Source organism: Diabrotica virgifera, chromosome 7 (assembly GCF_917563875.1).
Source record: "Diabrotica virgifera virgifera chromosome 7, PGI_DIABVI_V3a".
NCBI lineage: Eukaryota > Metazoa > Arthropoda > Insecta > Coleoptera > Chrysomelidae > Diabrotica > Diabrotica virgifera.
The window spans coordinates 217,145,404-217,169,278 of record NC_065449.1 but is presented as its reverse complement, the minus strand read 5'-3'; the positions used below and the strand labels follow the sequence as shown (position 1 = coordinate 217,169,278).

The following is a 23,875-nucleotide window of genomic DNA, read 5'->3' as shown; positions in this document are numbered from 1 at the left end:
AAATCTTATCTGTTAACTTGAAATAATGAAATATACAATCGGAAAAATAAAAGAATACCCATGAACGAACATATAAAACACGCTTTATTTTCCTGTCACCGTGTCACAAAGAAAATTGTCCAGTGCAAGTACATGTAACAATAATAATTATTACATGTACTTGCGCTGACCAATTTTTGTGTGACATGGTGACAGGAAAATACAGCGTGTTTTATATGTTCGTTCATGGGTATTCCTTAATTTTTCTTACTGTATATTTTTAAAAATAATTAAAAAACAGTTCAAACAAAATGTGAAAAAATTGGGAACACATTTCAGGTACTAATCCCACTCCGTCAGTTCAATTGACGAATAGTAAATAGTTTGAAAATAAATCGTGAAAATAAAAACAATAATTGTATTTTCTGTGTCGCATTGTAGGGCATTGTCGAATTAACTTGCCACAACAAACAACGATTTAATCTATCTTTACTATTCTCTATCGGTTTATCTCTATCGAACAAATTGCATTTGTCTAGTCTCCTTGTAGTAAATCTCGAATTATACCAGTTTAAATTGGATAAGTGGATTTTACTAAATAATAATGTATCGGTTGTTATTCGTTATGATTGTGTAACTGAACAAATCTATTATCAGAAATAAAAATAAAGCCCAAAAAATTCAATCTAAATATTTATGAACCAAAAACTTACACTACATTTGACATTTTTATTTAACATATAGAGTTTATAAAAGAAATTACAAGGGTAAATCAATTTAAAAGATGTTGATGTACCTCGGTGGCAACATACTCTTGGATAATGTGTCTGAGCTCGCTTCTGTTGGTCAATATTCTCCTAGCATATCACGTTCCATGACCTAATTAGCTGCCCCCGAAATTTCCGACCCATACTATCCCCTACATAATCAATTGGGGATAAATCTGCGGATCTTGGTGGCCAGGGCAAAATATTGACTTCTTTCCAAAGAATCCTGCCCGGTCGCACTCGCAATGTGTGCCCTTGCGTTATCCTGCCGAAAAATTAATTATGTGTTGGAGCGTCTCAGAGTAGGGTATTAGATGAGGGTCCAGAATTTCTTTTACGCATAGCTTAGCTATCGTGTTACCTATGGCGATAATTACAGATAACCCTGAAACTTAAGCGATGGCATCCCATATCCTAACCCCAGCAGTACGATGAGTCCTCAATAGTTCAAGACGTTTACAGTGTGGTTGAAATGAAAAAAAGGCCAAAACTGCGACGATAAATAATATTGTTCTATTTTAGCTGGTTTCTATGTTATGCAAATCATTGATTTACAATATGCCACCTTAATTTCAACCTTAAGCGACGATGTTGATGCTCTGTTGATCGATAACATTCTAACACAATAGTTAACTTCTGTAAGTCCTTTTCGCTCGTTTGATGGAAATTTCCACGTCTTTGGAAATTAGGCCCCAGTGGATTTAGTTCATACTTTGGGAAAATACTCTTTGAAACATCCTGATAAAAAGTTCTCATGGGCACATCTCGATCGTATGAAGGATTTTCAAGATATAGAGGCACAAACTCGGAAAATAATTATAAGATTTACCGGGTATTCCAATTCCCTGAGTTACTGGTTATCTGGCAACATGTAGAAGTTTGGACTAAATGGAAGTACTACTAGTCTAGGATTTTTTCCTGGCTATCCGACGGTGACCTTTACTTTGACCTTGACCTTCAACGGACGTCATATTCTAGAGTTTTGAGGGTATTAAGTATTAAATTGATATAAACAGATTACTCATGGGTTTTTGATCATCAGAGTTGACCTCCGAAGGACGTGGTGGTCAGAACCGCTGCCAGAGACGTCATCTTCTAAAGTTTTGATGGTTTTCGACATTTAATTGATGCAAATGAATTACTGGAGGGTTTTTTGAGGTCGCTAAACACGAATATGCCACCAGAACAGACTCTTGGAGCACCTGGTCTTCAAGGTCAATGAAAGGAGCTCCTGGAGTTTCGAGGGTCTTCGGTACTACATTGATACAAACGGATTACCCATAGGTTTTTGGAGTTGTGAAATTTTTTCAAAATTGCAAAATTGTTCATCAAGTTATCGCGAAAAAGGATAAAATGTGAGATTCTATCTAAGGGCGCGACTACTCGCGGGTTAAATAAAAGACTCTATAGTATCTAGTGACCACGATGAATAACACTATCAAAATAGAATAAAGTGAAGTGGGGTAGGATCGTAAACGGGGCAAGTTCGTAATTGCTCTAAGATAATTCAATTGTACAAATTATGGAGTAGAAATCTTTTCTGGATTAGTATGAACTGATTGACATAGATGTCTCTTACTCAGGAGTAATTCTTCCATTGTTTTGCCATTTATAAAATGTGAGTACGTGTGCAGTACATATCTAACCTAGAGCTGTCTAACAAAGTTCCGGTATTTTACAGCAAATTTTGCGTCTTGTGCATTTATTTTTGGTAGATATTAAGAACATTGCTTAAAGTTTACGTTAAATAAATAAATCCTTTAGATTATTTGAAATTTATTGGAAAAAGTACAACTCTGGTCTTGCCCCGCAAATATTAGTGCACAGGGCAAGTTCGTAGCATGTGGCGGGGTAAGACCGGAGTTGTGCTTTTTTCAGTTAATTTAAATTTTTTTTGTACATTTTAGGGTTTTTTTGCTCAAATTATTTATTTATAACTTTTTTTTAATCCAAAATGGTTAGAAGTTATGTTAGAAAAACGAACCGAAGAGCGTAATCAGTAGAAACATTTGAAGAAGCATTGATAGAAATAAGGGCAGTCGCATAAATGCCATGCGAGAACCCATTCTCCATATCTAAATGTATAATTTTTAAAATACAGAACTTATTTTAATCTGGCAAAAAGCAATTTATAAATGACGGATTAGTAATTCCTATTTTGTCTCATAAAATATGAAGACAGCTTTCAATGAGTTTTAAATAGCTATTTACGAATTTGCCCCATGTATGGGGCAAGTTCGGAATAGTTACTGTCTTTTCTAATTATTTATAAAAGTTGTAATTTCCAATGTAAATTGGTGTTTTCGGCAATGCAAATTATAGAGTATTAGTGTCACTCCACGTTGATACCAAGAAAATATTAAATACATATTCGAAATATAATTTACAAAAAAAATATTAAAGTCAAACTTAACAAGAACCAGTCCTAACTTGCCCCACCTTATAGTAAATCGATCTTAAAATAAATGAAGGAAAAACATTGTCAGATATAAATTGAGTTTATATGGATAAATAATTAAAACAATTAAATAGCACAACATAGTTATTTTAATACAAATCTACAAATACCAAAAAAACTTTTCACCAATTTGTATGTATGCTTTCTTTGAACAGCAACTTAGAAAACCTCCGGGTACTCGGTGTGTACCAATCCGTTTCCATCAATTTAGTACCGAAAACTCTCGAAACTTCAACAGATGACATGCCTTAGGCCAGCGTTTCCCAAACTTATTTTTCCGTGGCCCGGTTATTTTTGTTCTTATCCTTCGTGACCCACTATTTTTTTTCATACCCTGGTGTGTGTACAAGAAAACATATTTAAATATTTATTATAGGTTTATATATTTTAATAAAGAATCATTAGCACAAAAAAAATGCAATAAAAAAATAAAATTCAAATACTTTATTAATGAGAAGTATGTAGTTGTTTCTGATTAACTAAAAACTTCACGTTTGGAGGAAAACAGGTTAATAATATTCTCAGGTTCGGTTCGACTTCCAAACGGTTCCTATATTTATCTTTAAGGAAAACCACTGTTGAAAGCCCTGCCTCACACTTTTAGGTCGTAACAAAAGGGATTATAAATAATCGCTTTTTTTTTTTATAAAACTGGGTACTCCTGGCGGCAAGACAGCCAAAAATCAATCGGTGGTATTTTGTTAAATATTTCTTTGAGTGCCCTATCCCAGGATATCTTAATTAATGACTCAAGATCTAAATGCAGAAGTTCTGTCTCGGATTCCACGTCCATTGTAAATGGATTACTTTTCCACGGTTTGTTGTTCAGATTTGCCTCAAGTCCTAGCAGGTGCTCCTTGAAAGCCGCTGAAATCTCATCCGGCAATGATTTCACGTTATAGGTACTCTTTTTGTAGTTCTGTTAGCTTTGTAAAAGCTTTGTAATTTCCTGCATCCGCGCGACGTATCCACAAATTAAGTTTTTTTGTTGCAGCTTCCACCTTCTTTTGTACTTTAAATACAGTTACATTACTACTTTGTAATCTCATATTTAAACTGTTCAAGAAGTTAAAAATATCACAAAGATAGGCTACTTTGATTAACCAATTGTCATCATGAAAACTGTCTTTAAATTGAAATATTGCATCTCTATCTGTTGGTGGATGTTGTTCCAAAAGCATTTAAATTTCTTCCTTCAATTCAGTTAGTATTTTTAAAACATTCCCTTTTGATAGCCAACGCACTTCAAAGTGTAAAAGAAGATCTTCATGTTCATTTTCCATTTTTTTACACAAAGCACAAAATGTGACCCGGCATTTTGCTTTCGTGGCCCGGTACCGGGTCGCGACCGACCATTTGGGAAACGCTGCCTTAGGCGATAGGTGCTCCGGTGTCTGTTCTGATGGCGTATTCGTGTTCAGCAACTCTAAAAACCGTGAGTAATCCATTCGTCTCAATTTAATGCCTGTCTGCCTGTCTTAGGCACCAGGTGCTCCTGTGTCTGTGCTGATAACGTATTCGTTTTTAGCAACCCCAAAAACCTATAACTAATCTGTTTACATTAATGTAGTACCGAAGACTCTCGAAACTCCAGGAGCCTCTTTCATTGACCTTGGAAACCAGGTGCTCCGGGAGTCGGTTCTGGTGGCATATTCGTGTTTAGCGACCCCAAAAAACCCTCCAGCGACCTCGAAAACCCTCGAAATTCTAGAAGATAACATCCGTTGAAGGTCAAGGTCAAAGTAAAGGTCTCCATTAGATAGCCAGGAAAAAATCCTAAACTACTAGTACTTTTTTTTGATCCAAACTTCTACATGTTGCCAGATAACCAGTAACTCAGGGAATTGGAATACCCAGTAAATCTTATAATTTTCCGAGTTTGTGCCTCTATATCTTGAAAATCCTCCATACATACGGTCGAGTTGTGCCCATGAGAACTTTTCATCACAATGCTTCAAAGAGTATTTTCCCAAAGTATGAACTAAAACCACTGGGACCTAATTTCCATTAGGTTTGTGCGGGGTACTTTACAAAAAAAATCAATAAAAATGAAAACTTAAACTGACACGCCGGAATTTTAATCATTTATTGCTTTCGCTAATTTAAGCTTGTATACCAAATTTTATTTTCAACATGTATAATTTTCTACATGTAAATGCCTTTCCAAAATCCACCACTATGCAAACAAACTTTAGCGTAATTAAAAATTTATCCTTTAATAAACATTTACAACTTCTTTCTCGCTACTTTAAATTTTTTATCCCGATGAGAGCAATAGAATCCCAACAAGCACATAAAAAATAACGAGGTTTTACGAATTTTAAACGAATATGTAATACAGTTAAAGTAGTGTTGTTTTGTTTAAAGGATTTACGTGATTAGTTTACATAAATATAAAGAGGAACATAATCTTTGCAATTATTTGAGGTATCCCTTATTTATTGTACGTATCCATAATTTTAGTAGGGGAGGACTTCGCGAGCATATCGCTGCTATCACGGCTGATCTAATTAGCCAAGTCTACGACCACTCGACAGTGGTCCACGGGTACGGAAGCAATGTCACGGTGACATTCCGCTCCAACCACTAAACACCCTCCCTTTATGGATTTCACCCTAGGCACAGTCAACTGTCAGGGTCTCTCCAAAAAGAGACCCCTCATCAAGAATATCCTGTCGAAGCATAACATCCAGATCCTCGCACTAACAGATACTCTGTCGAAAAGCGATCCACACTTCGCAGGATATTCGATCATCCATCGAAGCCGCTGTCAGGTTTCACGCGGGAATGGTATTCTCGTTAAACACGGAATACCGCACACCACACACACATTCCCACAAAATTTTCGTCCACCTGATGTGGACTTCCTGGCAATTGACGTGCATATCCCCAATAACGAAACCCTCACGATAGTCTCTTACTACAAACACCCGGATCAACCACTCAACAGGCATTTGCTAGAGTATTTTTCGAGGCTCGGCAAAGCTGTGTTGATGGGCGATCTAAATTGTAGACACACACAGTTTGGTGATCACCGTCAAAACCCAGAAGGCATCCGCCTCACGGATTTACTACTAGACCTTCCTATCTCTCGAATCACCAACACCGAATACACGTTTCTGAACGCTGCTGGGGCCTCTATTGTCAACCACATCCTAGTTACTAGTAACATTCTGGATCGGTTCGAGGATAGATGCCACATCGGTGACTCAGTGACGTCAGACCACGTACCACTTCTTGTCAACACTGACATATTAACTCCAAAACAACCCAATCCTCCAAGAACTATAAGAGACTATCGTCACGCTAACTGGACTGAATTCCAAAATTTCATCTCTCAAAATCTCCCTATGTTAGGCGAACTTGATACTAACGACAGTATCGACACCAGTGCAACCGAAATTGAGAACCTCATCACCGAGGCGATCACGCACGCTATTCCACTCAAACAAATAACCTATACATCACCGGCACTTCCACAATACATCATTGCCAAAATCCAACAAAAAAGACGTCTTCTACGTCAATATAAGGCCAACAGAAATCCACTAATCAAAACAGAATACAACCGGATCTGCGCCAGGATAAAGAGAGAGATATCTGACCTAACAGCCCGCCGGTGGGAAGATGCTACCTCAAAACTGGACTACAGAGACGGTAGTAAATTCTGGCACAAATTCAAAGTCCTAACAAAACAAAAAGTATCGCAACCATCTCATCTGTTGGTCAACAATCACATAGTCAATTCCCCAGAAGGGAAAGCCGAAGCATTCAAAAATTCGCTTCAAAACAACTTTCAAACCCCAGACAACCCGAACTTTGATCACTTGTTTAAACTCAACACAGAATACATAGTAAATGTTACTCTCAATCACCACGTTCCAGTCTATGATCCTATCATGGACCCCCTCACAAACAGGGAAACGGAGAGCTTTTGCCAAATAGGTAAAAACAGCGCTCCCGGACCTGATGGCATCAACCGAAGATGCCTCAAAAAACTTCCAGGGAGTATCATCCCTCTTCTAACTAAAATATTCAATGCATGTCTCAAAAACAGCCACTTTCCTACTCCTTGGAAAGTGGCCAATACCATCATGCTTTTGAAAAAAGGCAAACCCCCCAACCAACGTGGAATCCTATAGACCAATTTCTTTAATCAACACTCTGGGCAAAGTTCTTGAGCTAATCCTAAAAGAGAGGCTCAATGACTTTCTCGAAAACCATAATATCATACCAAAATTTCAATATGGATTCCAGTCAGGTAAATCTACCAAGCATGCAATAACTGATTTCACCACTAAAGTTACTCAAACCATCAACGATGGTTCATTCGCCATAGCCACATTCCTAGATGTGCAGAAGGCTTTCGATCAGGTCTGGCACGACGGACTTGTTCGGAAACTTCTGGACATCGGGCTACCACTGCAATTTACCAAAATTGTACACTCATACCTCCACAACCGAACTGTCAGAGTGAAAATAAGTGATCAAAAGTCCACCCCCTTCACTCCACAAGCTGGAGTTCCCCAGGGTTCAGTCCTAGCACCGCTGTTGTACATCATCTACAACAGCGATATCACTAACCAAAATATCCCAGGCACTCAGCTGTTTCTCTATGCGGACGACACGGCTCTGCTCTCAACAACCTCTCGATACAACCCAAGACTCCTCTTCAGAAGAGCCCAGGCTCTGTTGGACGGTATCGGCGAATGGTGTTGTAAGTGGAGAGTCACGCTAAACGCGAACAAAACAACAACAATTGTGTTTCGCGCCCCTTCTGTGTCACATAGAATCATAATTAATGAAGACGACCAATATCCTCTGAGACTGCTGGGAGAAAGGCTTGTTGTTAGCCCGACTGCGAACTATTTAGGAGTTCTGTTCACCAGGACTCTTAACTGGAACGCAGATCTAAAGGCAACTTTAGATAGGGTAAGGAACAGGGCCAGACTTCTCAACTCTCTCTCTGGACGAATTGGCAAGACACACAAGAAGACTCTCATTCACACTTACAAGACCTTTATTCGACCCGTCATGGAGTATAAATCTTGCCTTTACTCTCTCTGCGCTAGAGCAAAACAGGAGTGGTTGTTGAGCGCTGAACGTCGAATCTTGCGTAGATGTAACTATGAGCACTGGCGATATCCCTCAAACGAAATCCATAACATCTCGAACATCCCCAAAATCACCGAGAGAATAAACTCTCTGAACAGGAACTTCACAATCAAAGTAATCAACGGCCCCCCCTCCGACACACAAGAATCTCTCAAATGTTCCTGTTCATCTTCCGGCCACGTACTCCACCAAAAGCCCAAACGCAAAAAGATTCATTTACCGTCCGCTCTAATGCAAACATGCATTGACGAACTCCCGGCGGAGTACGAAAACATCCTCGAGGCTACCCCGTTAGCCTACCGTACCCACCTCTAACATTTCCTCTTCCCTACCCCGAACAGGGAGAAGTTGGTTTTTTGCGGTTTCCCAACTTCATTGCACAATTATACCTGTTCGTCCCAAGAAAATAGCCGCAACTATTTTCTCCACTCGAACGCACACTGTCCACGCTGCGCTCAAAGCCACCTCCTGACCGCTGACGAGGGACGCAGGTTCGCCTGTCGTTGTACAATGGTTTCTAGGGAGACTGGTCGAGAGCAAAGCACGGACAGTACACGTAAATGTCTATGGAACCAACAACAATCCATCAAACTCTTCTCTGTTGACTTCTTAGCCTTCTGGACACCACCGTCCGGCATAACCCAGGATCCAAAACACCAGGACACGGCGCTTGCCCCAGTGTGTTTTTCGGACTGTTTGCTTTTGCTGCCAACACTACACATTCACTACAAACCCTGAAGAGGACAAAATCCTAAACGGGGACAATCATTGATCGCATTTCCACATAGCAATTTTTCTATACACGCAAATCAAACAATGATAGTAGTAGGGGAGGAAAGTATGCTAAATGTGCAGTCACTCGAGCGTTATGGGGACCTATTGGGTTGTGAAGAGTAGGTCTTAAAACCAAAAAAAGTTAAATAAAGTTTTCCATTTTAGCGGGCGCTTGCCATTTTTTAATTTAATTTTCCATTTCCAACAATCGTTTTTTCCGATTATAACGCCATCTATCCATAACTCGAAAAAATGTTTCGAATAAAAGTTACTTATTTTTACGTAAGGAATCCAAATCTGCAATTAAAAATGGGGGTCCTAATTAAGATTTTAAAGTAACCCCCCTCCCCACCTCCATGGAGGGTCGTGTTTGGTGCCAGATAGATTTCTTTAAAATATTGAATAAGTGTATTTTACAGTATTTCGATCTGATGTTCATTTCGCGAAATATCGCGGGATTCGTATTTAAAATAATAAATTTGCCCCCGACCCCTCTCCCTGGGAAGTCGTGTTTGGTATCATTCGATAGATTTTTAAAAAATATTGAGTACGTATTTTTTAGTTTTTCGATCTGTCATTCATTTCGCGAAATATTCGCTTTTTTCTTGTGAAACTTTGGGACTCACCCATTTCGTTACGCCCGGCTCAAATCGTCAGATTTTTGAAATATAGACTCTTTTGCATGTACTTAACTTACCTTATCTCAATCTGACAACTTCGAGTTTTTTTAAGAATAGATTTTTTTTTCGGGCCCCCCTTAACGAACTCCCCTGTGTTAAGAGCCAATATATGGTAGAGGTACATCTGCAGGCTACCAGGTTTCTCACCATATGATAATCTGACGCGCTCGAGTAACTGCAAAAATCCCCGCTTGTTTATTGATTTTCATATCCTTTTGTTTAAACAAAAAAATACACGCTTAATAAAATACAGCTGCGTATTTTCGTTGTAGGTATAATCACAAAAGAAAAGTCTATGATGCTAAATTCCTATCAACCTTACGTAAAAAACACTTACGTTTCTTCTAGTAGGAAAAAAGTAGTTGATGTTGACTTAGGAACAATTTTTGGTAATTTTCGAGTTTTTATTCTGTTATTTTGCCAATGTTTTTTATTAATGCAGTGCAACACACTTTTCAGGGAGATAAATACTATATTTGGGCATTACTTTTCCTTACAAATAGATAGTAAAATCAATTGAATAATTTACTATTCCTTCCTTCTTCTATATTTAACTGGGATTGACTAAATCTCACATGCAGTTAGAATTATCTATTGATGTAACATATCTGTCTTAAATATCAAACATGTTAATGTATGTTTGTTGAAACATATTATGTTGAAGTACGATTCGAACGATAAATTTATTTACTCAGAATATATCACCCGTTAATTACTAAGTAGCTCAGTTAACTCATTTGAAATCAGTTAATACGTATTACACTAATTATGCTTACTTATTAATTTAATCCTTATTAGCTTAGATTATTAAATTATCCACGTTATAGCCCAGAGCAATAAAATTGTAATGCAAGTAAATGAGCTTGTATTATAGACCAGGGCGCATCTGTAGAAATATTAGTACATTTGGACGTTGAGAGGTGACTCAAATTTTTTTCCAGAAATTGCTTGAAAATAACTCAAATAATAATATTTGAGTTATCCTCCCTCTCAAAAAGGTCCGGAACATTGTTTAAATAATCAAAATGTCAAAAAATAAAGGAAAATTTCGATTTTTTTCTTCGTTGTTTGATTATAACTTTAAAAGTATTCATTTTCGAGAAAAGTTGTACAGACATAAAAGTTGCGTAATTAAATTTCCTACAATATAGAATTGGTTAAAAATTTAAAAAATAGTCACCCTTGTTGCAAAATAGCAATAACTGCGAAAAAACCATACAAAAACAAGTATTCGCATTTTACGTTTGTCAACCATTTACGCTACACTTAGGACCTTCATATTTCACCCACAAAAACTTTCTGATACAGTTAAACAATACTGTAAATTTCATTAAGATCGGTTTAATAGATTTTGCAAAATAAATTTTGCAATCCAGCTTTCGCAAAAAAAAATTCATTTTTTAAAAATATTACAGGACTGAAAGTAAAGCAGATAGCAAGTTGAATTTTTTTTTGCATATAGAAGTGTATTGTACCTTTCATTTGCAATGTGCAAAATTAAAATCAATTAACTACCACGGCGTCAGGAATTTTTTTAAATAAACATTAATTATTGGTGCTACGCGCAGGACAGCGAATAGTTTGCTCTGATTGGGCATTCCAATGACCTTTGATAATGATTAATACATTTTAATTTTTATTACATTTCGATATAAATAAATAAATTTGTTTATTGCAAAATAAAACACATACTCTATCCTTTGAAATAACACTTTTTTTAGCAAAAACTTTCTTTGTTCATATTAGAGACTAAAAATTTATTATTTTTAAACATACGCAATTGTTTAAACCATATTTCACAAACAATAATAAAATACGTTTGATTTTTGTGGAATTAAAATATTAAAATACAACAAAATATAGAGTAAGAAAATAATATATTAGATAAAGATTGGAAGAAATTTTGGTGGAAATCAACTTGTGTGAATCGAACGCCGCTGTCCTGCGCGTAGCACCAAAAATTAATGTTTATTTAAAAAATTTCCTGACGCCGTGGTAGTTATTCGATTTTAATTTTGCAAATTGCAAATGAAAGCTACAATATACTTCTATAAGCAAAAAAAATTCAACTTGCTATCTGCTATATTTTCAGTCCTGCAACATTAAAAAAATGAATTTTTTTTTGCGAAAGCTGGATTTCAAAATTTATTTTGCAAAATCTATTGAACGGATCTTAATGAAATTTGCAGGGTTGTTTTATTATATCATAAAGTTTTTCTGAGTAAAACATGAAGACCCTATGTGTAGAACAAATGGTTGAAAAACGTAAAATGCGAATACTTGTTCTTGTATGGTTTTTTTCGCAATTATTGCTATTTTGCAACAAGGGTGACTATTTTTAAAATTTTTAACCAATTCTGTGTTATAGGAAATTTAATTTCGCAACTTTTATATCAATACAACTTTTCTCAGAAATGAATACTTTTAAAGTTATAAACAAAAAACCAATAAAAAAATTGAATTTTTACTTCATATTGTGACATTTTGATTATTTAAACAATGTTCCGGACCACTTTGAGTGGGAGGATAACTCAAATATTATTATTTGAGTTATTTTCAAGCAATTTCTGCAAAAAAATTTGAGTCACCTCTCAACGTCCATCTCAAAACAGATGCGCCCTGGACTATTAGGTTACAAATTGAGTTTAAATTAAAGTTTAGTTTTAAACAAATGATTTTTTAGTATTTGTTTTCAAGAAGTCTTCTTTTAGACATTCTAAATAAAATTTAGAAATAATAATATTTGTTTAAATAATTTAAAAAACAGTTCAAATAAGAATTAGAATAAGAATAACAAAAAATGGATAAATAATTTCAAAAGTTGTCTCAAAAGTTGGCTTTGCAGACACTTGAGATACCCACAAATATGGCACCATATAGTAGTGGCTATATTACGGGCACTGATAAATTTTTTAAGTCTTAGTAGGTCTATTCATCAAAATTGAAGGCAAATTAATACCAAGTACTCGTATTTTTTGCCTTTGTAGCCTATGACAAAGAATTTGGCAGTATTGAGACTTGGGCAATTTATCGCTATTATTATTATAGCTATTAATAATTGTAGAATATATTCGATATGTTATAGTCAAAGCCCGAATTTCAGGCACTCCTAGGTTTGACTAGGCAATCCTCAGGTCTGACTGACGATCTTAGTCAAAACCCGAAATAAATTACAGTTTCGGCCTTTGACTAGTCAAACCTAGGAGAGACTAGACTAAGTTGGTCAGGCAAAGGTCGAAATTTAATTTTATGAAATCGGCGTTTGACTAGTCAAACCCCGATCAGCTATTAAAATGTCGTAATTTGTTATGGGAGGCAATGAAGAATACAAATATAAACATAGAAATCATAAAAATAAACAAAAAATTTTATAACAACACGACCACGAGAAATAAACAAGGAAACAAACTCACCAAAGGATTTCTGACAAATAGAGGGCTCAAACAAGGATGCTGCCTCTGTCCAACACTTTTTAAAGTATATTTAGAACCAGCTCTTAAAAATTGGAAACGGAAATGCAAGAACATGGGACTCCCACTAAATGACCATACACTATATACTCTTTGTTTCGCAGACGACCAAATACTAATAGCACAAGACTACGATGATATGTTACATGACAAGAAAGCTAATAGAAGAATACAGGAAATGGGGACTAGAGATCAACATAAGGAAAACCAAATATATGAATATCGGTGGAATGCAGCAGGACTTGATACTAGAAGGAGGAGAAACAATCAGTAAGTGTAACGAATACTTATAAATACCTGGGTATGAAAATCACGAATGATGGAACACTGGACGGAGCCATTAAAGAACGAAATACTCAGGGCAGGAAAGCAATTACGCTCCTAAACTCAGTACTCTGGGACAAGCAGATAAAAAACCAAAACAAGAAAAAGATCTATAACGCCGTAGTGAAAAGCATCATAACATACAGCTGCGAAGTATGGCCTATGAAGGAAAAAGCAAAACGAATGTTAGAGGTCACCGAAATGGATTTCTGGAGAAGAGTTGCAGGAAGATGAAGAAGAGAACATGTCACCAATGAACGAATACGAGAAATAATGAAGGTCACACATAAAATAAATGACGAAATCAATGAAATACAACTGCAATGGTTTGGTCACGTACAAAGAATGCACGAAGACAGAATCCCAAAACAAATACAAAACTGGAAACCGCAAGGTAGAAGAAGAAGAGATAGACCGAGGAAAAGTTGGCAGGCTGGAATAAACAAAGCAATGAATGAAAGAGGTCTGCAAGTAAATCAATGTGCGGACAGAGAGGAATGGCGAACGGGTATCGGAAGACGGAGAACGTTGTAAACCGATAATATACAGCGTGTCTACTTAAGTTGGAAACATATGGGAAACTTTTTTATTATTAATTTTACGAAAAAAAGTTATTCTTTATAAAAAGTTCTGCATGCCCCAAAACCTAAGATTCAACCATCAGATATTAAATTTTCTCAATATTATACGAGGTATTTAAAAAAATATTAATTTCGGTCAAGGGTAAAGTACCTTTATTCCTCTCAATATCGAAAATTCTTGTGATAAAGAGTTGTTTGGAATTAAAACCTAAGATCAAATATGCAATTACATGCTTCTAATTGAAAAAATTTTTTTCTCAAATTTATGGATACCCAACATCGTTTTTAATTATTACAAATATGATAACTCGTTTATTATTCATTTTACGAAAAAAGTTATTCTTCATAAAACCTTTGCATGGTCTAAAAGCTAAGACACAACCATGATATATCAACTTTTATTAATTTTATACGAGGTGTGTCAAAAAATATGAAATTCGCTCAAGATTATAGTACCTTTATATTTCACAATATTTCAATTAGAAGGATGTAATTGCATATTGAAACATAGTTTTTAATACTAAACAACTTTTTTAATAACCGTTTTCAATATTGTGAAAAATAAAGGTACTTTACTCTTGAGTGAAATTCATATTTTTTGACATACCTCGTATAAAATTAATAAAATGTAATATCTGATGGTTGCATCTTCGGTCTTAGGACATACAGAGCTTTTTATAAAGAATACCTTTTTTTCGTAAAAGTAATAATAAAAGAGTTATCGTATGTGTAATAAATAAAAACGAAGTTAGTATCAATAAATTTGAGAAAAATTTGGAAAATATTTTTTTCCAATTAGAAGCATGTAATTGCATATTTGATCTTAGTTTTTATTAACAAACAACTTTTCATAATAAGAATTTTCGGTATTGAGAGAAATAAAGGTACTCTACTCTTGAACGAAATTCATATTTTTTGACATAACTCGTATAATATTGACAAAATTTGATATCTGATGATTGAATCTTAGGTTTTAGAGCATGCAGAACTTTTTATAAAGAATAACTTTTTCTCGTAAAATGAATAACAAAAAAGTTTCCCATATGTTTCCAACTTAAGTAGACACGCTGTATATGTATACCGGGTGGTGAATTGGAAAGCGGGCCATAGGAAACTCAATGTAAAATTCTAAACTGTTGAATTCTTCCTTCCCTAATTATTTTACATCAAAAGTCATAAGAAACTATTTGTAGAGAATTGAAATCTGTATTGAAAACAACTGTTAATATTGTTCTACGAACAATAATTATTCAAAATTTTGTAAAAATATAATACATTTTTCAGAGTAATACGCCAAAGTTAGGCCACACGCAATACCATAATGTGTATAAGGTTGCATTTGTTGACAATAAATTTATTATATTAACAATTTGAACTGTCAATTTTTTTATTTATTTTATCACTTACTGTTTAAAACACAATAAAGTTGATAAGATACCTTTAGTTAAGAAGTATTAATAATAAAGATATCTTCTTCAGTCAATAATGTGCTCACTGTCAGTTAAATAGTAACGTGTGGCCTAACATGCCCACACATACCTACTGCGGTAAATACATTATACTTTTTCAAAATTTTGGAATGTGTTTAAATCGTAGAACAATTGTAACTTCTGTTTCTAATACAGATTTCAATCCTCTACAAATAACTTCTCATGACTTTTGATGTAACATAATTAGGGAAGCAGAAATTCAACAGTTTAGAATTTTACATTGAGTATCCTATGGCCCGTTTTCCGATTCACCACCCTGTATAGTATTATTCACTTATCTATACTTCCTTATTTATATAAATAAAACAAAATAAAGAAAATTCTGCAGAAAGTACAAAATCCGACTAGTGGGGTGTGACCGATTTCAATCCAAATGTACCTACTTGCTGAATCTAAATAGACGACTAAAAACTATGTGTCATCGCATACATGATATTCTGTACAGGGTGTTTCATTAATAATTGTCCATATAGTAACTGGAGAGACCTTAGCACAAAATACGAATATTTAACCTAAAACACTTAAATAAAATGTGGTTCCTTACTGAGTTACAGGGTGTTTTATCTAAAAATTTAAAAACTATTTTTGCTCAGCATTTTAAAACTATACGACGTATCCTTTTCATACTTGGCAGAAAGTGCGACTACTATACGCCCTACTAAATTATGTTAAACAAACGTTTCTAGCTAGTACCAGAGGCGTACGACAGGGGATAGTGAATGGTTGACCCTTCTCAAATTCTACGCCACTGGAGGAATTACTATTTTAGTGCCATTTTTAGCTTCTCCAATACTTTTTACGTGAATAATATACTCTTCATTGGTAACGATAAAGTCATTAGTTTTCGAGATATTTGAAGTTAAATATGAAACGGCACAGTTATTTTGATTAATTTATGATATTATGATTCATATGATTAAAATTTATAAATTGTTTGTACCCAGTACTTTAAAACTATTTGGCGTATCCTTATCATACTTGGCAGAAAGTGTAGGTACTGTACACCCTACTAAATTAAGATAAATAAACGTTTCTAGCTACTGCCAGAGGCGTACGACAGGGGATAATGGCTGGTGGGCCCTTCCCAAGTTCTACGCCACTGACGAAATTGCTATTTTATTGTAATTTTTTGATTTTCCAATACTTTTTATGCAAATAATATACCCTTAATTCGTAACGATAAAATGATTAGTTTTCGAGATATTTGAAATTAAAAATGAAGCCACACAATATATTAATCAAAATAACCGTGTCCTTTCATTTTTAACTTCAAAGATCTCGAAAACTAATGACTTTATCGTTACGAATGAAGAGTATATTATTTTCATAGAAAGTATTGGAGAATCCAAAAATTGAACTAAAATAGCAATTCAGCCAGTGGCGTAGAATTTGGAAAGGGTCAACCATTCACTTTCCCCCGTCGCACGCCTCTGGTAATAGCCAGAAACGTTTGTTTAACATAATTTAGTAGGGCGTATAGTAGTCGCACTTTCTGCCAAGTATGAAAAGGATACGTCGTATAGTTTTAAAATGCTGAGCAAAAATAGTTTTTAAAATTTTAGATAAAACACCCTGTAACTCAGTAAAGAACCACATTTTGTTTAAGTGTTTTAGGTTAAATCTTCGTATTTTGTGCTAAAGTTACTCCTGTTACTATATGGACAATTATTAATGAAACACCCTGTATAGATATATATTTAGATACAATAGAAAGCTATCTAAGCGCTGAGGCCACTACATACAAAATTTCCTTATGTTTTAGGCGCTTCAGCATTGTTGGGGTGTACTACACCCCACCTGTCGGATTCCGGGTTAACTCTAAATCTGTGCTGATTCTCGTATGTTACGATATGGATAGTTATTGATAATACAGGCTTGCATTATTTGATTGTTGCGAAGAAAAAACGAAATATATGGTGATGAAGGTAAATGAAAATCATCTGGGACAGTCCTTTAAGATACAAAGCCCAAGTAAAGAATATGAATATAACTTTGAAATTGTCGGCCAATTCGATTACTTGGGAGTAACACTTACAAATAGGAACGAAGAGAACCAAGAAATTGCAAAAAAAAAATTGCGAAAAGTAGTAAGAGTGCTGGGAGTCTAACTAAGATACTGAGGTCGAAGATAATATCCAGAACAGCAAAAAAACGAATATATACAACAGTTATCCGACCTACAGTACTCTATGCTAGCGAGACTGGACACTAAATAAAGACACTGAAGTAAAATTAGATAGATGCGAACGAAAGATCCTCAGAAGGATATACGGAGGTCTAAAAGAGGGGAATATCTGGCGAAGAAGAACGAATGAAGAAATAATGCAAATATATGGACAACCAAAAATAACAACACTCGCAAAAATTCAAAGATTAAGATGGCTCCGACATATAGCAAGAATGGAAGGAGAAAGAGTTCCCAATGAACTAATAAGCACGGACGGAGGCTGGTACAAAAAGGAAAAGAGGACGTCCCCGAAAAAAATGGTTGGGGTCGGCAAAAGAAGATCTGAAGTCGCTCAGAGTAAAAGATTGGAAAAACCTAGCAAAAGACAGAAAGAAATGGAAGAAAACCATTAAAACCTTGGGCCTCTGAGGCCTATTGAGCTGAACTATATCTATATTTAATTGTTGATTAATACTACTGAAGATTTTTTTATTATTCATGTTACCGACTCACCCGTTTTGTACTTTCTATATTTTCTTTCTTAATCATGATTGGATATATTCAGTATAATTATATCATTTATCTTAATAGTACCTACTTACCATAGAAAAAAAGGTAACCAGCACGCTAGAAACGCAGATACGATAATCCCTAACGTCCTGGCAGCTTTTCTTTCTCTCTTCATTTTGCTACTTGAACCTGGATCCGTAGCTACGGCCTCAGCAGCTGCAGCTTTGTCGTCGGATACAAGGCCTTCATCAACTGATTGTCGTAACGAAGTCAAACCGGCAGATATGCCGTTAATTTGAAGGTGCTTGTTAAGAAGTGCTGCGGCGACTTTACTCCTGAAACAAAGAATTTTGAATTAGTTGTGATACAAAAATAAAATCTATTAAAGATAGAAAATATCAGAGAACAGGTGACTTTTTACAGAGCGAACACGTTTTGTGATATTTATGGCCCTTTTAAGTTTTTTCTTTAAATAAAGAAACCTTTTGCCAAGAAAACTTTTTCATTAAATTTACTTGTAATTAATGGTATACAGTCAGCTACAGGAAACTCTTCCTTGTGGAAAAATTATATACATTTTATAAAGGATTTTCAATACAATTGTTTGGGATTACTCGTATGCAGCCATCTACAGGAAAATTCTTTCCTTGTTGATTCAATATTATTAATTAATGCTGTGCCACTGATCTAAAGCTAATAATTTTACGTTTTCATCCCTGTCAACTTAAAATTAACAAAACTTCTATAAATCATATTATATAAAATTATTCACGTAGGTCCTAAGACTGTTATGGGAAAACCACGATTTTATCATATCTGATAGAAAGTAGACATGGTCGATAAAGGACGGAAGACCCTTTTTGGTTATCTATTAACTTGTGACAGCACACGTGTAGGTAAACTAAATTGTTTTGACGTTTAGAAAGACACAACGGACTTTCCTGAAATTCCCCCGGCTCCTAAGGCCTTTATTTGCGATTTGGTTTTTCGGCAAGGAATAAAATGTATGGTATACTTGTATGATGTTGGTAAAATTAACCGAAAACAGTAAGTTTAAATAAGCATTGTAATTATTAGATCATGGAAATTGTGCAAAATACGTTTAAAGGGTATCTCTGCGTATTTTAATGATATATTTTCTCATTTTCCAGTGCACAATTTCGGTGCTTTACATACGCTAAAGGTGTATTGTTAGTAAGAAATAGTGAAAGCGACTCAAAACAAATGATAAACTTGTAGTTCCCTTAGTTTGATATTTGGAGATGTCATTGCCATTTTAGCAACATTAACTGCAATATTTTGGAGTGCAACTTAATGGGTAGGTCTTGAGAATGATGATGATGAGCCTCACACCGCTTCAGCTGGCCCTCATTTGAGATGCCGCTTGCTAACGCTGTTTGTGGTACTCCTCTAACACTGGAAATATACAAAAGGTTTGTCGTCCTTATCGGAAAAAATTCTGTGGATAGATGTGTAGGAAAAATTAATTTCCCTAATACTTTCCTGAATCTCTTTTACCATTGTTTCATGGTCTACATTAACCACTTCAAAGTCGAAGGCATATTTGATTAATAAAATGTTTGAGTCTTCTGGAGTGGTTTGGGCCAATTTTTATGACCGGATGTCCTGAGCTTTGTTACAGTTTTTCTGACATTTATTTCACCCGCATTGCTTTTCTGGTTTATAGAAACTTAATTTTTTTCGTTTTTTGGCACTGATTTCATGTTGGTAATAAAACGTTTTAGCATTTATTTGATATTTATGAATTTGAATAGTTGTCTTTGTGAACTGAATTCGTTTGGGATATCTACAAATTTGTAAAAATAGCGGAAAAGGCGCTTTACGAGGGTGAAGAGCATTATTGGCTGCTGTTGCCTACTCATTTATATTTGTAGTAGTACTGGCTGATTACTTGATGGAAAAAGAAGTCGATTGTTGAGATTTTGGCCAAGAAACAGCCTGAAAGGGTAAGCTTGACAGGTTCTTGAGATATTTTGATAGATAGGGCTCGATATTCTTTGCGATAGCTACCAGCGCTATCGGAATCTTACCTTGGCTGTGATTGGGAAGGGTTACTGCTTGATTGCGGTTGAGTTGGTATGTTTTTAATTGCCTTAAAAAGGCTCGAGAAAATATTTCTGCTCCCAATTTAAACAGAGTCATTAGCGCTATATTATACTCGTACGATGTACATAGCTGTACCATAGGATGCTCCTTAGAGCATATAATGGCATAACCTAAACATCCAAAGTGAAAGTTATCCTCCAACACCAAATTGTTCTATATGGTCCACATAATGCAGGTAACTAAAGGGGGTCGGTGAACTTGACCGAGAAGATGGAGTCTCTATTCCGGTCGAGTCTGATTTTTTCAATAGTTCTCCTTGTATAGTAATAAAAAACCTTAGAATTATAAAAACACATTAGTATACTCCGGAATTTCTAAAAAACCATAACCTATTTATGGTAATAAAATGTACTAAACTGTGTTTTTTTCTTTGCGCTAATAACTCTGTAAATAGTTGATACGATACGGAGTTATTAACGTCGAAATAAAAAAATGAATAATAATAAAATATCGTTGCTATGTAAATAATCTGATACAATAAAACCCAATTTGTGATACGTTAATGCAAGGTATTTCAATACAAATAAAAACACATAAAAATGAACAAAAAATTTTCCATTAATTTCCATTATGAACATACAAATAAATTCTACTCAAGCAAAAAAATCCCAATATGTATTAATTTTTTATCGCATGTGTTTTATCTCTAAATATTTTTAAATGTATCTGTTGCATGTCAGCTGATAATGAATTCCGAAAATCCAAATTAATATAATATTATTTAAAAAATGATCATTTTGCTTGACCTTAGTTCTTATAATAATTTAAATACAGAGCGGTTTTTTCTTGTGCTGTTGGAATAATTTTTTTTCCTTTAAACTACCATTAACTGTTAATAGTCCAGGAACTGAAGCTTTTCACCTCGCAATTTTTACAGAATGGATCGATTTGCTTCAAAATTTGAGAACAAGTAGTGAATAGTCCAAGGATTAAAATCTATATGATGCCGAAAGGCGCTTTTACCATTGGGGTGGTTGCCACCCCATCCCGGAGTGGAAATTTTTTATTATATTTTGACCGCAAAAGTTGATAAAAATATTCATTCTAAGCAAAAAATGTTCTATACATTTTTTTGATAAAATGAATAGTTTTCGATTTATTCGCTGTCGAAAGTGTTAGTTTTATATCGAAAAAATAAGTGTTTTTCAATAATATACTAATTTACGATTCACTCAATTTTTGCCGTAGAAAAAATTTTCTTAAACCAATTTCTTGGGAATTAAATAACCTACAATTTCATATTTAAACATTTTTCCGTATCTCTAATGGTAATCTTTCTATTTTGAAGAAATCGACATTTTACCAAACTACAAAAATTCGTTATTCGCTTTTAACTCCAGTTTTTTAAAAACTAATCTTTCTAAACCAGTCAAACTTCTAGAATCTATTAATAATACATAAATAAAGAAGAATGGATGGTGAAGTTGTACTGATATTGTACTCCTAGTTTTTACTAAAAACAAGTGGTATTATTAAATAGTTTTTTAAAATTAAAGTGTTTATCTACTAGATACTACTACGTAAGTTATCTATACGTAATTATTACTTTATTATTGTGAAAAGAAAACGTCAAATAATAAATATACACCAACGTTCAATCATTTTGTGAGGTTAGCTAGCATGCGGTTGGTTTGTCACTTACCAGAGCCGGACTGAAGCTTTCGCCACCGCAGCTAAAATGACTTCACACAATGTAAACACACCTTCCGATCTAACCAGTCCAGTAAATCAACGTTCGAATATCACAAACAGTTATGCATCAGCCGCTTCAAACTCTTTTCCGAGTAAGACCCAAGCAATTGTATTTAGTTGTATCGATAATGCTAAACTGCAGGATTATTTAATTCCGTTGGGCACAATAATCAACCCAAAAAATATTATTTTTTCATCTAGATTATCTCATAATAGAATCTGCATGTATTTGGCAAACAAAACCGTAGTAGATAATTTCATGCAACAACATGGCTCTATAGAAGTACTCGGCGAAATTGTAACAGCACGGAGACTTGTCTCTCCAGCAGAAAGACTAGTCTTGTCTGGTGTCTGCCCGTCAATTCCTCATCAAGTATTAGTTGAAGAATTACAGAATATTGGTTTAAAGCTTATTTCCCCAATAACATTTCTGAAAATTAGCTCAACTCTTCCCGAATATAGTCACATATTGAGCTTTCGGAGGCAAGTTTATGTAAGCCCTATAACATCACCAATTCCAGATTCTATTCTAATAAATTTCGACCAAACACCTTACCGCATATTTTTGTCACAAGGTACACTCACCTGCTTTATTTGCAAAAATACAGGACACATCATCCCAATGCAATAACAGTTCAGTAACGGAATCAACTCATATTGATTCAAACAATGAAGTACCAAATCAAACAGACCCAACAAGTATATTACACAAGTTACCAAACACTCAGCAGTCATCAAGTTATGCATTATCAAATCCGAGCATATCACCTACACCTACAAATCTCCATGACCAAGAAATTACTAATACTCCTACTCATAGCAACACTTTCAGTCATCCACATTCAGCGGCAATACCGTTTTCACAAACTCCTAAAGCAATATCCTCCAATCTATCAGCACCTCTTCCATTAGATACAACTGCAGAAAACTCCAATAAAACTGATACATCACCACAACTTTCCGAAACAACCATTTCAACCAATCTTACAATCAAAACTTCAAGCTCGACTTCTGTCATTACCAATGAGTCTGCTCCAGTACTTCCAAAGGTAATAAAGCCACAACATCCAAGTGAAAACTCTAATAGCACTTGCGAAAATGCAAGTTCTTCCATAAAACGCAGTATTGGTGAGATCGATACTCCTCCTTCAGACTCAGCAATTTCATCACAAAATCTGTTTGCAAAACCCAAATCTTCTAAACCAAAAAAACCGCGCTCATCTAAAGTCCCATCTACACGGGAAACTCTTGAACATTTTATTGATAATCATACCCCACCATTCGTTTTAAATTACCACCAATTGTCCTTACTGATTGATAATGTCCAAGGCTCCCCCGACACTATTAGCGTCGTTAAAGAATTTACAACTGATATGCCTGGTTTACTCTATCTTTTACAAAGCAGCTATCAATATGCAAATGATAGATCTACAAAAACTAAGTTTACAAAACTTCAAAAGAAACTTCATAAACATTTAGGGAAAGAGATTTCTGACTTAGACAGTGACTCTTCTGTAGATAATTGCTCAGTATCATCTAACTCCGAATCTGTTAACAACATTCAACTCGATACTTCAATGGAACATTGATGGATTTTTCCATCGTCTCCCTATGCTACAGCTTCTTTTATCTGAATATTCTTCAGATATTATTTGTCTACAGGAGACAAACTTAAAGGCCAATCAGTTGTACAATTCAAAACATTTCACTTGTTTCCGCAAAGACCGTACAGATGCAAGTC

At 34.9% G+C, this 23,875-nt stretch overlaps 1 protein-coding gene across 1 annotated transcript in view; it reads right to left on the bottom strand.

Moving 5' to 3' along the window:
* Window positions 1–20,478, bottom strand: part of LOC114331422 (5-hydroxytryptamine receptor 2B-like) — a 53,028-nt gene extending 32,550 nt beyond the window's left edge. Inside the window, exons 1-2 of the mRNA XM_028281004.2 lie at window positions 20,228–20,478; window positions 18,408–18,650 (exon numbers count right to left, since the gene is read on the bottom strand). Of these exons, the coding sequence (XP_028136805.1) occupies window positions 18,408–18,650; window positions 20,228–20,478 (494 nt within the window). The remainder of the gene's footprint in view (window positions 1–18,407; window positions 18,651–20,227) is intronic.
* Window positions 20,479–23,875: the final 3,397 nt, after the last annotated feature.